This window comes from Miscanthus floridulus, chromosome 16, assembly GCF_019320115.1.
Source record: "Miscanthus floridulus cultivar M001 chromosome 16, ASM1932011v1, whole genome shotgun sequence".
Lineage (NCBI taxonomy): Eukaryota > Viridiplantae > Streptophyta > Magnoliopsida > Poales > Poaceae > Miscanthus > Miscanthus floridulus.
This window is the reverse complement of record NC_089595.1, coordinates 96,437,262-96,450,738: the sequence shown is the minus strand read 5'-3', so window position 1 is coordinate 96,450,738 and position 13,477 is coordinate 96,437,262. Positions and strand designations below refer to the sequence as shown.

General features: G+C 45.8%; 2 protein-coding genes across 4 annotated transcripts; one reads left to right on the top strand and one right to left on the bottom strand.

Moving 5' to 3' along the window:
- Positions 1 to 3,469: 3,469 nt before the first annotated feature.
- Positions 3,470 to 5,718, bottom strand: LOC136511072 (zinc finger BED domain-containing protein RICESLEEPER 2-like). The gene is made up of 3 exons (XM_066505295.1): positions 4,984 to 5,718; positions 4,738 to 4,879; positions 3,470 to 4,647 (listed from the first exon to the last, which is right to left on the bottom strand). The coding sequence occupies exons 1-3, from the start codon at positions 5,716 to 5,718 to the stop codon at positions 3,470 to 3,472; spliced, it is 2,055 nt and encodes a 684-aa protein (XP_066361392.1).
- Positions 5,719 to 9,057: 3,339 nt separating this feature from the next.
- LOC136512532 (myb family transcription factor PHL7-like) lies at positions 9,058 to 12,719 on the top strand. Of its 3 annotated transcripts, none has more exons than XM_066506495.1 (7): positions 9,058 to 9,285; positions 10,460 to 10,674; positions 11,140 to 11,216; positions 11,298 to 11,340; positions 11,451 to 11,508; positions 11,614 to 11,683; positions 12,008 to 12,719. In XM_066506495.1, exons 2-7 carry the CDS (start codon positions 10,467 to 10,469, stop codon positions 12,347 to 12,349), a joined length of 798 nt encoding a protein of 265 aa, XP_066362592.1. In that variant the 5' UTR covers positions 9,058 to 9,285; positions 10,460 to 10,466; the 3' UTR covers positions 12,350 to 12,719. The 3 variants fall into 3 exon arrangements, with proteins under 3 accessions (XP_066362592.1, XP_066362593.1, XP_066362594.1); XM_066506496.1 differs by lacking the exon at positions 9,058 to 9,285 and adding an exon at positions 9,295 to 9,445; XM_066506497.1 differs by lacking the exon at positions 9,058 to 9,285 and adding an exon at positions 9,312 to 9,437.
- The last annotated feature ends 758 nt before the right edge of the window (positions 12,720 to 13,477 follow it).

Genomic DNA, 13,477 nt, shown 5'->3' with positions numbered 1-13,477 from the left:
AAAAATACTAAAATTAATTTAATATTTATGTATCATTAATAGTATTAAAATAATATTAAAATTCCTATAGTATTAAAAGTTTTCTCTATTTAAAGTTACTTCTAATTTTGGTATTATTTTAAAAGTTTTAATAGTAGCATTATAAAAGTAACTTTTCTCTGTTGTTAATACTATAATACTATTCTATACTACTTTTACTAGTAGTATTATAATATTAGAACTTTTAATAATCGTATTATAGTTTTAAAAAATTTAATAATAATGTTATCGTATTAATAACAAAGAAAAATTACTTTTATAATACTACTATTAAAACTTTTAAAATAATATTAAAATTAGAAGTAACTTTTAATGGAGGGCTTGTTTGGCTCCTCAACTCGTGGCGCTGTAGATACACTGTAGGACACTGTAGCAAAGAGCTGTTTCGGAAATCGAGAAAAAAATGAGCTGGGGAGAGGAGCAGGAGAAGCCACGCTTTGGAGCTCCTCCTGCTCCGGGCTACAACGCTGCTACAGTGATTATAGTAGACGGAGCCGGAGCCTCTGAGAGCCATACCAAAGAGGCCCAGAGAAAAGTTTTAATATTATTACATTTAGATAGGGATGACAGCGCTTGCCAAGTTTAGAGACCTGCGGTGATCACCTTGAAAGTTCAGGGACTAGGATGACAGCGCCAGCCAAATTTAGGGACATGCGGTGATCACCTTGAAAGTTTAGAGACCTGGATGATACTGTCTACCAAGTTTAGAGACCTACATATATCATTTTAGAAGTTCAGAAAACTAGATAACACCGTCGACTAAGTTCAGGGGACCGACGATGAATTTTGCTAAAAAAATGAGCTAACAAGTGGGCCAGACCGGCCAGAGAGCAAAACGCAAACGGCTGAGGGGACGAAGAAGGGCAGAGATCGCGCCAGAGCCAGGTCCGACAGCCACAAAATTCGTGTGAGCCAAAGCAAAGAATCACACACGCAAAATATAGCTTTTCTTTAAAAAAAAACATGGGCTCGCAGGCGCCAGTCCGCAGCTTCTTGGCGGATACCCACCAGCCCACCACCAATTCGGCCGCGCGGCACGTGGTGGCCCGTTGCTGGCTCATCGTGCACGGCCGTGGTGCGCGGTGCGCCTGCGCGCCGCCGTCGCCCGTGTCGGGGCGTGGGCGGACTGGGGCCACTGGCCGGGGCGGCGGACCGGCAGAGCGGCCCGTGCGCTTGCGCGGACGGCGGTTTGCTTGCCATCCGCCCCCGAGCGGATCGGACTAGGTAGGTTTTGGGGTTCCAGGTTCCTGGGCTGGTTCTGGCAGCTGGTGGCTATCCTTTGGAAATTGGAACTCGACCACCAGACCAGTGCAAGATCCCGCGGTCAGTTGGGCTTGATTCGAGGAACGGAGGGGGGTTCCTCCTGGCTTCTGGTCTCCTTCTCCCGAGAAGAAGAAAAGGGAGGAATCCGAGGAGAGCCGAGCAATAATGAGAATTTTGGTTTTGTGGTTCGTGGACTCGTGCATACAGTTGTGGAGTACGTAGTTCTGTGACGCGCGCGTACGTCCAATGTTTGATGCGCCGTGCGCGGGCTTGCAGCTGCTTGCTTTTGACCCTGGCGCCGCGTGCCCATATGGAGTTGAAGGTTCAGCGCATGCTCATCTGTCGTCACTCGGCCATACGCTGAATTCGCTGCTGTATACAGGATCACTTGTTTTTGGATGGAGTAGCTTTGCAAATTTTTTTGAACCCGATGAATAGTATTATTTTCGTCTTATTTGGCAAATATTGTCCAATCGTGGACCAACTAGGCTCAAAAGATTTATCTCGTGATTTCCAACTAAACTGTGTAATTAGTTTTTTTTTACCTACATTTAATACTCTATGCAAGCAGCTAAAAATTGATGTAGTGAAGAGAGAGTGAAAAAACTTAGAATTTAGATGACATCTAAACAAAGCCTAGATGCGGCTCTGACCAACGAGGCATGGGCGAAGGGCTATAGACGGAAGACGTACGGGCATGGCCTTTGGTCACAGGGCCACTGCTGACCGGACAGTTGACAAGTGACAAGACAACGCACGCACGCCCCACATCGCCCCAGTTTCAACGCCTCCTTCGTCTACTAGGGGCCGGTCGTACCTACAGTATGTTGCGTCTCTGACGGCTGCCTGCCTCTCCTCAACATTTGCCTGGCACTGGCGATGGCGCGCACGTCTTTATTTTGTGCACCCGATCGCGGTGGAGCCTCGAAGACAAAGGACCAAGAACAAGGCCTCCGTCCGTTGTTGTCCGTCCACCCGCATAGAACGATGCTCTTCGGAGCGCGATCCAGCGCCCGTTTCGCAGCGGACAAACGCCGGGGCGATCGGCCTTGGATCTGCTTGCGTATTTGCGTGCAAGCTTGGAGCCGACAGCGGAAGCAACGAAACCCGCCAGCCGCCGCCACTGCACCTTCCGTTGTCCCGTCCGCGCGCCCGGCCCCGGCCGCGCTTTTGTTTAAGCAAGCAGTTCCCATCCAGCACAGAAGTGGGCTAGCTTTGGCTTATCTGCGGTCGTCCACTCTTGTTTTGTTCTCGCCTCGGGCGCGCTCTCGGTGGATCCGACCGTAGCTCCGCTCCGAGGACCTCGTCCTCGACGTGGAGCTGGAGCGCATGCCGCGCTCCGGCCTGTACAGAAGAAAGGGACAGACGAGTGCTCGATCGGGCTCCCAGTGCAATAGGCCATATGCGTACGTCCAAGGTAGCCACGCCGGAGACGGCTTTCCACGACGCTTTTCTAACGTCGCCGTCCCGACCGGTCGAATCCACGTCCGGGTCCCTCCCTCCGCCCGCAGGCCGCAAGCCCGCTGCCACACCTGCACACCACCACAGGTCCACCGGCTCTCCCAGCCTCTCCAGTCTCCAGTATATATGGCCATCGGGCCGGCCCGGCTCGGCACGGCCCGGGCACGGGCCAGGCACGGCCCGCTGGTGTCGGGCCAGCACGGCACGCCGTGCCCCCCCGTGCCGTGCCTTACCGGGCCTCGTGCCCCGTTGACAGCCCAAGCACGGCCCCTCGGGCTGAAATTCGGGCCGTGCCGCCCGCACAGCTCGGCCAAAACTTGCGGGCCGTGCCAGCCCACAACCCGAATTGTAGAAAACCACTCATCAGATTCTTAATCAACAGCACATTCATAATTTTGACAAGTCATTCACAGAATCACAAAAACAACTTAACTATTTAACAACTTAACAGCAAGACTCAAACACAACAAAAGACAGAGATTTAAAGATAGAAATGAGCTGTGTGCAATGCTGCCTCATTAAAAATCTTTTTGGATAAAACTCACCCTTGTGAGAAACCCCAAAAAGAGAAAAAAAGTGCAGCACAGCTCTTATAATGTTCAAATGTTCACAATACAAATACCAGATACAAGCATTATGTCTCAACTCTCAAGCCTCACAGGTCTCAATCTCAACTCTCTCAAACTGAACTCTCAACTCTCAGCTCTCAGGTAGCAGCAGAAGCAGAAGCAACAGAAGCACTTGCAGATGTGCTAGCAGAAGGAGGCCCAGATCCATCTTCAGGAACATCAAGATACAGATTCTCAAAGGACTCTGCCAGCTCTTGGTTGTCAGTAGAATGTTGAAGTCTTCTATCACCCAGCTCCCAGTCCTTGATGCAAGCAAGCATCTCCACATGTTCAGGTAGAAGTCTTCGGCGCCGCTCCTCAATAATCCTTCCTGTTAAACTGAAACATGATTCTGAAGAGACAGTAGAAACAGGAACAGCCATAATATCTCTTGCCATTATAGAAAGAACAGGATAGGTTAGTTTGTGGTCACGCCACCAGAGAAGCAAATCAAAATCATCCTCATATGCAGTGACATTGTCACTATCCAGATAAGTTGTGAGCTCACAAGCAACAGAGGCAGCAGATTGAGTTGAAGTGGAGACAGAGGCAGGGGGAGGATGACCAACAACAGCTGATGATCCAGGGCCGCCAAAGATCCTTCCCCATGCTTGTTTCCTCTTACCTAAGTTGACTGCAGGATGTACAGGCCTTTGAGATCTTGTAGAACCATACTTGCTGTCATACTTGGCAAATAACTTATAAATTTCAGTTTTAACATCAGCATAATATTTATTGTAATCAACACCAATGTTCTCTTTAAGTATTACCAGCACATTAAACAAACCTCTCAACTTAGCTCTAGGATCAAGAATGAAAGCAATAGAATATAACAGAGGTATATTTTCCCAATACTTAAGATATTTAAGCTTCATAGGATAGACAACAGCCATTAGATTTTGATCTTTTTCACTTTCATGCAAATGATGAGCAATGTCAAGCATATAGTGCAGAATTAGTGGACTAGTTGGATAGTAAACACCAGATAGAACACATGTTGATTCATAAAATAATTCCAGGAACTCCAATATCTTGGCAGCAATGAGCCAATGTCTTGGAGTCAACAATGTGCAGCCAAAATTTGCATTAATGAACACAGAAAAAACCTCCTTGTAAGGTAGCAAGTGTTTAAGCATAAGGTATGTAGCATTCCATCTCACATCCATATCTAAACCAAACTTTATAGGTCTAACACCCTGAGCATTGCAATAATTCTTAAACATGGCAATTCTGTGATTAGATGAATTTAAGAAGTTAATAGCAGTTCTAAAATCCTCTGTGTAAGTTTTAAATCTCTTTAAACCAGATTTCACAATTAAATTAATGATATGGCAAGCACAACGCTGATGCATAAGATTATATTTACGCTTATTAGGATCTGATGAAGTAGGTGTTGGATCAGAACCTAAATAACATGCAAACATGGGTGTCAAAGTCTCCATTGCCTTAGCATTGGAGGAAGCATTATCTAGAGTAACAGAATAAATCTTGTCAATCATACCAAATTCCTGAACCACACAAGCAATTTTTTCAGAAATAGTCTCACCAGTGTGCTTCACCTCAATCAACCTGAGGCCAATTACCTTTTTTTTAGCTCCCAATCTGCACTCACATAATGAGCAACTACACTAATGTAGTCTTCCTTAGCATTTCCAGACCATATGTCAGATGTCAAAGCAACAGATGATGCACCAGACAAAACATGATTCTTAAGCATATTACGACGTTTAGTAAATAGAGCACGAAGGTCTCTAGTGGTGGACTGTCTAGACACCCTACGAAACCTAGGGTTATGAGCACGTTGAATGTACTCAAATGCATCTGTATCACCAATACCCAAAGGCAAATCAAGCCTAGCAATCAATCTGCAGAGTTCAGTTCTAGCTACCTCAGGTTTATAATCCCAGTTATGCACAGAACCATCAGGATTGTAAGATAGCCTAGATTGAACCCTATCACGTTGATCAGTTTTCTGCCTACAAGAGTTCTGGTGCCTCTTCAAGTGACCAGTGCCAGCACTAGATCTAGCAGACAAAGTTGACTTACACATTTTACATTTAGCTTTAGTGCAAATCTGTACTCCATTCACAGTCTCAAATATCTCTTCAAAATCATCCCAGACAGGAGATTTACGCTTACCAACCTTACCATTACCAGCAGCAGCAACAGATGGAACAGAGCCGTTGGAGTTGGAGCCGACCGGGTTCGCAGACGCCGTCGCCCCTTCACCACCGTCGCCGTCTCCGAGATCGACACCGAACAACGCAGCAGCGTCATCACGGATGTCGTTGTCGTTCTCGCCCTCAGGGGCCATGCCAGGCGGAAGCTCGCCATCGTCTTCAGCCATGGCCGCCTCTCCAGCACCGTACCTCAACGGTGCGGGTGGCCGCCTTGCTCCTCGCTCTATGCCGCAGCTAGAGCTTGAAGCATCGGCTACCGACCTGCGAAGGAGGAAGGAATAGTTCAGTTAGAGATCTCATAAAAAAAGAAGAAAGATGGGGATTAGGGTTAGCCGGTTAGGGTTAGGGTTAGGTGCTTACCTTCGCAACCGGAGCCCGGTGCCGGAGAAGAAGACGACGACGGCCCCGCGGTCAGAGAAGACGACACAAGGTAAGCAAGGACGGCGAGCGGCGGAGGAGGGACAAACGGGGTCAACAAACTCACATAATCACCGAGATCTAGAGGGGAGAAAGGTAGATGGAGAAGGGAGAGGTAGAGAGGGTGAGGAGCACGCCGGCAGCGGCGGTTCGAGGTCACCGGAGTCGGGGTCGACGACGGCACAGTGTATACGGTCATACGGCGAGGCGAGAGTGCGAGCGGCGGCTGCGGCGCAGTGGACTGGAGAGTGGAGAGCAGGAGAGGAGAAGAGTCAATCGAGTGATTTAGGTTTAGGGTTTGTGAGGGGCGCGGGTGCCGGCTGCCTGCCTGCCTCGCGCTTATATGGCAGGGGGAGGCCAGGAGGCCAAAGCGCCGTTGGCCTTGGCCGCTGGGCCGCTAGCAGGCCGCGCGGGAGCCGGGAGCTGCTGCCGGGCCGACCTCGGGCCGACGGCTTATTACCGTGCCGGGCCGGGCCAGCCCGCGGGCTTGCGCAACGGCCCAGGCACGACCTGTAGCTGCGTGCCGGGCCAGCCCGGGCCCAGAGACCCTCGTGCCGGGCCGGACTCGTGTCGGGTCAAATTAGCGGGCCGTGGGCCGGGCTACCGGGCCTCGGGCTGCATGGCCAAGTATAGTATCCAGCACCCATCCTCGGCCCGGGTGCCCTGGCCCCTACACTTACACGGGACGCATCGCAGCTGCAGTGACACTCTCCCTCCCGCTCGCTCACTGCTAAAAAACGATCCGTTTTTGCTAAGGGTGTGGTTAGTTCGCGAAATGAAAATTTTTGATGTTACATAAGATGTTTCGAGGATGTTGGAAAGGGTTTTCGGATACTAATAAAAAAATTAATTACATAGCTCGTCTGAAAACTGCGAGACGAATTAATTAAGCCTAATTAATTCATCATTAGCGCATGTTGATTACTGTAGCACTTATGGCTAATCATGGCCTAATTAGGCTTAAAACATTCGTCTCGTGATTTCTAACCAAACTATACAATTAGTTTTTTTTCGTCTATATTTAATACTCCATGCATGTGCCGCAAGATTCGATGTGACACCTTGACGTGAAAATTTTTAGAAACTAAACAGGACCTAAACATGATCACGGGAACAGTTAGTTAAACTGTTCCCTGCGCCGCTGCCGCTGCCGCTGCAGCTGCTGCTTCGTCACTCGTCAGGCAGGCAGGCACTTCTCGCAATGATTCCGCCGGACGTTTTTGGCCCTCCCTCTTTTGCCGGGAGATAAGGCGATGATGGTCGACGGGCTTCCCCGCCACCCTCCCGCCCTCCCCTTTATTTCGTCCGAGGCCATGATTGTCCCGGGATGTCTTGCGTCGCTCATACTTCTCAGATCTCGCTGCCCCCGCAACTTTTGCAGGAGAGCCTTGCATTGCACATTGCAGCAGGCCGGTTCTCAGCTCCGGCCTTTCGGTCGGTTTCAGCGCGCGCTCACGAGTCATGATCGCATCGCATCGCATCGCATCTCCTATCTCCTATTCTATCTATTCTCCTGCCCGTGCCCGCACTGAAATGGGGCTGGGTTCCCGGTTTCTTTTCATCTCCTCGGCGAGGCAGCATCATGATCTAGCCAGAGAATCTCACCGTACGTCACGCCGCTCGCAGCAGTTGCATCGCATCGCATCGCAACTTGGAATTGAAATGACACCCGGATTCTCTCCAATGTAGAGTACGAGTAGATTTCTTCCCGTAAAGTTTACTCTCTGTCCTATCGAATATTTGACAAATACATAGAGTATAAATATAGATTAAAAAATAACTAATTATACAGTTTACGACTAATTTACGAGACGAATATTTTAAACCTAATTAATCAATGATTTGATAATGTGGTGCTGATACATGTGCCGATGACAAATTAGTTAGTCTTAATAAATTCGCCTCGTGGATTACTAATGAATTCTATGATTTATTTTTTAATTAGTATCCGAACATCTCATATAACATTCGATTTGACATTCAAATTTTTTCTCCCTAAATTTAAATAAGTCCTGCTTAAAGAAAAGGAAATGCATGGTACTCGGAAGTCGGAACTGACTTTGACAAGGGTGAATTGGTTCGGAGTACTGTAGCAGTGTAGCAACACGGACACGGACCTGCACTGTGCGTTCAGAAAAAAAAATGCATGGATTTTGGGGGTAAATAAAATAGCGGAGTAGCACACAGAAATGGCCACGAGGGCTCCGTTCGCTTGTCTGAAAAAAAAGAAACCAAAACACTATAACTACTGGTGGTGTGAGAGAAACACTGTTCCGGCTGAAACCGGCTGGAAGTGCTACAGTAACCCCGTGAGACACTACCAGCCGGTTCAGCGCCAGCCGATCCAGCACCAGCCGCGTGAACGGCGCCGAGAAAAGAACACGAGAGAACTGCTGCCCTTGTCCAGCTGCTCTCTTCGTCAGCGAGTTCTTTCTCCAGCTCACTACTGACGCAAAAAACGACTGCAGCTGCAGCTGTAGTAGACTCGGGCCCTGTTTAGTTGCATGTCAAATTTTTCAAGATTTTTCGTCACATCGAATCTTTAGACGCATGTATGAAGCATTAAATATAAATAAAAAATAAAACTAATTACATAGTTTAGACGAAATCCACGAGACGAATCTTTTAAGCCTAATTAGACTATGATTGAACACTAATTACCAAATAACAATGAAAACGTTACAGTAGCGTTTTGCCAAAAATTTTGATATCCAAACTAGCCCTCGGTCCTCTTCCTCCCGCTCTCTGGGCTTGGTTTGGTTCGCGCGAAACCCTAACCACCGGCGGTAAGGCTGTCGGTAAGGCTGTCTATAGAGACCCGCTGCAAAATCCAAACCTAAAATTAATCTTAAATATAATATTTATAGTCTTTAATCGAGTATTTATATAGAAAATTTATTTTAGATATCAGAAGAGACATAATCAAATCTAAGTATCTTTTTTTAAAAAACTTATTTATAAAAATAATTGTTTTTAAGATTTTATGGTTGAAAAAGACAAAAATAGATATTAAACTGTTCGTCTGTGGCGCTATAAAACGATATTTTAGGTGTGGTCGTCGGAGACCGTCTAAGGGAGGGAGAGAAAAACCCAAAATTCCCAGGCCTCCCTCCCTCTCCCAGCGTCGCTTTCGCCGGACACCACCACCTGCCGCTTTCCCCTCGCTCCCTTTGCCGCCCATCTCCTCCGCCCCTTCTTGACCCCGATTGGGAATCCGCATCAGGGCCTGCCTGCGGCGGCATTCAATTCCCTGCCCCCACGAGCACGCCGCCTCCCCACGCCCCCCAGCCCGGGCCGGCGCGCTCCCGAGACCGCCGGTGAGTCCGCATCCCTTCTCTTGCCGAGGTTAACCGCTGAATTCCCGTCGCCCAAAAAAACAACAGAGAGAGACAAGGTTTCGCTGCTGAATTCGCTGCGTTTCCGGCAATAAGCAGAGCTGCAAGCGGCGCCGGCCGGAGGGTCTTGTCTTGTGCGTTGGTATATTGTCTTTTAGCTATAGCTTTGCTGATGTATGTTTGTGGGGATGTAGTTTTGGTCTGGATTAGTATGAGGCTCCGCGTGGACGCGCCATGCCGCGTTGTAATCGCTTGGTTGCTCTGAAGTCCTGCGGTGAGCCTTGTTTCTGCGGGAATGGTCCCGGTTACACGCCCCTTACATTTCTCTAGTTGCTATTGGATTACGAGTTTATCTGCGGATACGGAGACTTTCTTCAGTTCGATGCTGGGAAGTTTGGACTGGTGGTGCCTTTTTGTTTAGAGCCTGGGATTGCGTTCCGATCCAGTTTGGTTTCCACCTTGATTGTGCTCGGACGCTCGTCTTTGCTTTAGAACATTTCAGCGACAGCTTGGATGAGCTCCAGCCTTGGATGGGTGTTCAAGACTCCTTTGGGCATTTCGGACCACCAAAATTAGTTCTAGCTTTAGACACCTGGCTGCTCTCAATTATTCTGTTATTATTCGGTTAAATTTCTGTCGAGGTTGTAGATTCAGCTGCCATGTTTTTCCTGTTCTACTGTTGATACTGAGTTGTGAAAGCTATTTCTTGCAAAAACTTGGTCTGTCTGCCATTTGGAGCTTAGTCATTTTGGCATCCTTGGCTCTTGTAGTCTTCTTTTTGGGTGATTTGGAATATTTATTTTCATGTCTATGCTTGCAACTGTTTTGTATGTAGCTGTAACCCTTAGATTTGAAGCATGTTGATTTTATTTCGGATAGATTTGAAGCATGTTGATTTAAATTTAATTGTAACACTAGAATGTGCTGATGCTGCTCTTTTTATTCCCTATTAAAACAAAGTATTGTAGCCGTAATTAGGAAGTAATACAATGAATTATGTAAGGATTTCATGTGTTTTTCCCTTACATTTTATCACCAATTTGATATATTTGATGAGATATAAATGTCAGAAATCTGGTTATAGCTTAATTATCCTAATTTTCTCACTGTGCTTAGCCTTACTTGGGTGAATGACATCTCCTTTTAATTCTTGCAGCATTCACATGATGTACCATGCTAAGAATTTTTCTGTGCCCTTTGCACCACAGAGGGCTCAGAATAATGAACATGCAAGTAATATTGGAGCTATTGGTGGACCCAACGTAAGCAACCCTTCTAATCCTGTAGGGAGTGGGAAACAACGCCTACGATGGACATCTGATCTTCATAATCGCTTTGTGGATGCCATCGCCCAGCTTGGTGGACCAGATAGTGAGTATTCTGTTCTCAGTTGAGAATTTGACAGTGTGGTCGAACTCGATGCATTTCTGAAAAAAGTCAACTATATGTGTTGTATATTAATTGCTCATATTATACATGTCATATATGTGTAGCAAACTGGAAAATCAATTAAACCGACTATGCAAATGTTTAAGATCGGATTGCTGCACACTTTTCGAAATTTCTATGAGCATGCTATTTAAGTATTTGTATGAGCTTCTATAACTGTGTGTGCTATGTTATTAAATCCAATCACATTGGAAAATGTTTATGCCTTGAGAACTGTAATCCTTGTCCATGGGAAACAGCTTTGAGTGTTGCTTGTGGCACATGTCTGACTCTATTAATCCAAACTTGACTTGTGATAAGCTAGCAGGTTATCATGAGCGTACTTGATGTTTTGGGGATTTCAGCTACAAGTATTTTGTATCTAAGGCTCTTATCATATTTCTTCAGGAGCTACACCTAAAGGGGTTCTCACTGTGATGGGTGTACCAGGGATCACAATTTATCATGTGAAGAGCCATTTGCAGGTGAAGAATTTCCTTCAAAGGAAACAGATTTCAAAATGTCTCACTGCAACTAATATTTTCCTTTACTTGGTGCTTGTGTAGAAGTATCGCCTTGCAAAGTATATACCAGAATCTCCTGCTGAAGGTGAATATTGTTGTGGCCAAGTTTTTTCTTCTGCCTGTCCCTTTCCCTTCTGTCAAACATAGGAACTAAACAGCTATTTTGGCCTTTTGTTATGATGGCATCACATGTAGGTTCCAAGGACGAAAAGAAAGATTCGAGTGATTCCCTCTCGAACACGGATTCTGCACCGTAAGTGATCTTTACTCAGTTGTGTCCTTTAGCATAGCTGGTATGCTGGCTGGTGCCTGGTTCATATGAATTACACAGTTGACAAATATTCTGAAATGTGTTCAGAGGATTGCAAATCAATGAGGCGCTAAAGATGCAAATGGAGGTTCAGAAGCGGCTACATGAACAACTCGAGGTCTGTTATTGAAAGATCATAACTAATTTATTTCTGTTTATTTTTACACCATTTTAGTTTAGCGACAATCCTACTTAGCTGGGGGTTACTTCTACAAGCTGATCATTTGGTCCATTCTTAATATCCACTTATTATTTGTCAAGTTACACCTAAGGGTGGTTCCTTCTCATGGTTCTAGTAATGCTTAGTTGTCAATAATGTCTTGTTGGCAGTTCTTCTGTTTTGGTTTATTTCTTGTAGTTTATGAGTTCTTTTAGCTTCAAGAAAAATCTAAATCTTCCTTGCGAACTCTCTTTTGCTTATCTGAATAAGTTACATTTTCAGGTTCAAAGACAACTGCAACTAAGAATTGAAGCACAAGGGAGATACTTGCAGATGATCATTGAGGAGCAACAAAAGCTTGGTGGATCAGTTAAAGCTTCTGAGGATCAGAAGCTTTCGGATTCGCCTCCAAGCTTAGATGACTGCCCAGAGAGCATGCAGCCTTCTCCCAAGAAACCAAGGATAGATGCATTATCACCGGATTCAGAGCGCGATAGAACACAACCCGAATTCGAATCCCATTTGATCGGTCCGTGGGATCAAGAAATCTGTGGGAAAAACATATGCGGCGTTGCATTCCCATTGGAGGAGTTCAAAGCAGAGCCTGGTATGAGCAAGTCGTAAAGCAAACTTCTGCGCCTTGACAGAAAATTTTCAGAGTTGACCTCTCCACGAGACGATCATTCGCATGTGAATATATATCATCTTAACAACAGAATGTTGTACGGGTTTTTGACCCTGCACCTGATCCCTTCAGCCACGTCCAGTTGTTCTTATCACTGTAGTATCCATCAACAACTCCTGTAATTATGAGGATGGTGTTACAGTGTTTCTAGCAAGCATGTCCATCGAGGGAATAGCCCAGAGTTGAACCACGTAGCAAGAAAGAGAACATGCTTACAAGCAATACATTTGCTGTGAAGAGGGCACGCCCCTGGAGCTACCTGAAGCTATGTTGATAAAAAAGATGGTATATTCTGATCTGCATTATTTATATTGATTTCGTTTCCTTGTATCCACGGTGCAGCCAGCTCGGCATTATGTTAAAATGATCAGCCCGGCAGTTTTAGAATGTTCCCATATTACACAAGATTTCAGTTGTAGTGCTGCAAAATAACTTGTTTGATAAAGAATTTTGAAATGGGGGTTATGGCACACAAAAAAGGAAAGCAAATATTCTGCACTTTTGACTTTCTCACAGGAACACCCTAAGACTATCTTCAACAACAACACTCAAAATATAAGAGCCATTTGACCTTTGGGTAGGCAAAGGGTTCAATATTTATTTGGCATCTTCTCCAATAACAAGACCCAAAAGAGAATCATTTCTGCAAATGGGTTTTCAGGAGAGAGGATGCTCATATTTGAATCGTGCCTCTTAGTTAACTTAAAATAAGTCCGTATAGGTAATCTGTTGGAGGCTGATTTTAGGTGGATAGTCTGAGGTCTAAACTACTTGCGTTGCAGCACTTGTAATTTGTAAATGAAAATTGGCAAAGAATACTTGTTTCTTTTTCCCATGTATGTTCGCTCTCTCATAGCAGTAAAAAGCTTTCAAACAGGCATTCACCTTCTTCGCTTGTTGGTTTCAGCCAGGCTTATTCAAACAGCCAACAGTGTTTTTCTCTCACAACAAACCAGCGAACACGCCGATTGATGCTACACACTAAAGGACTACTTGATTGGTGGATTGGATCCAGATTTATATTTCGGTTCAAATTTTAGCTAAATCCCAAAAATCCTCTTCAACAG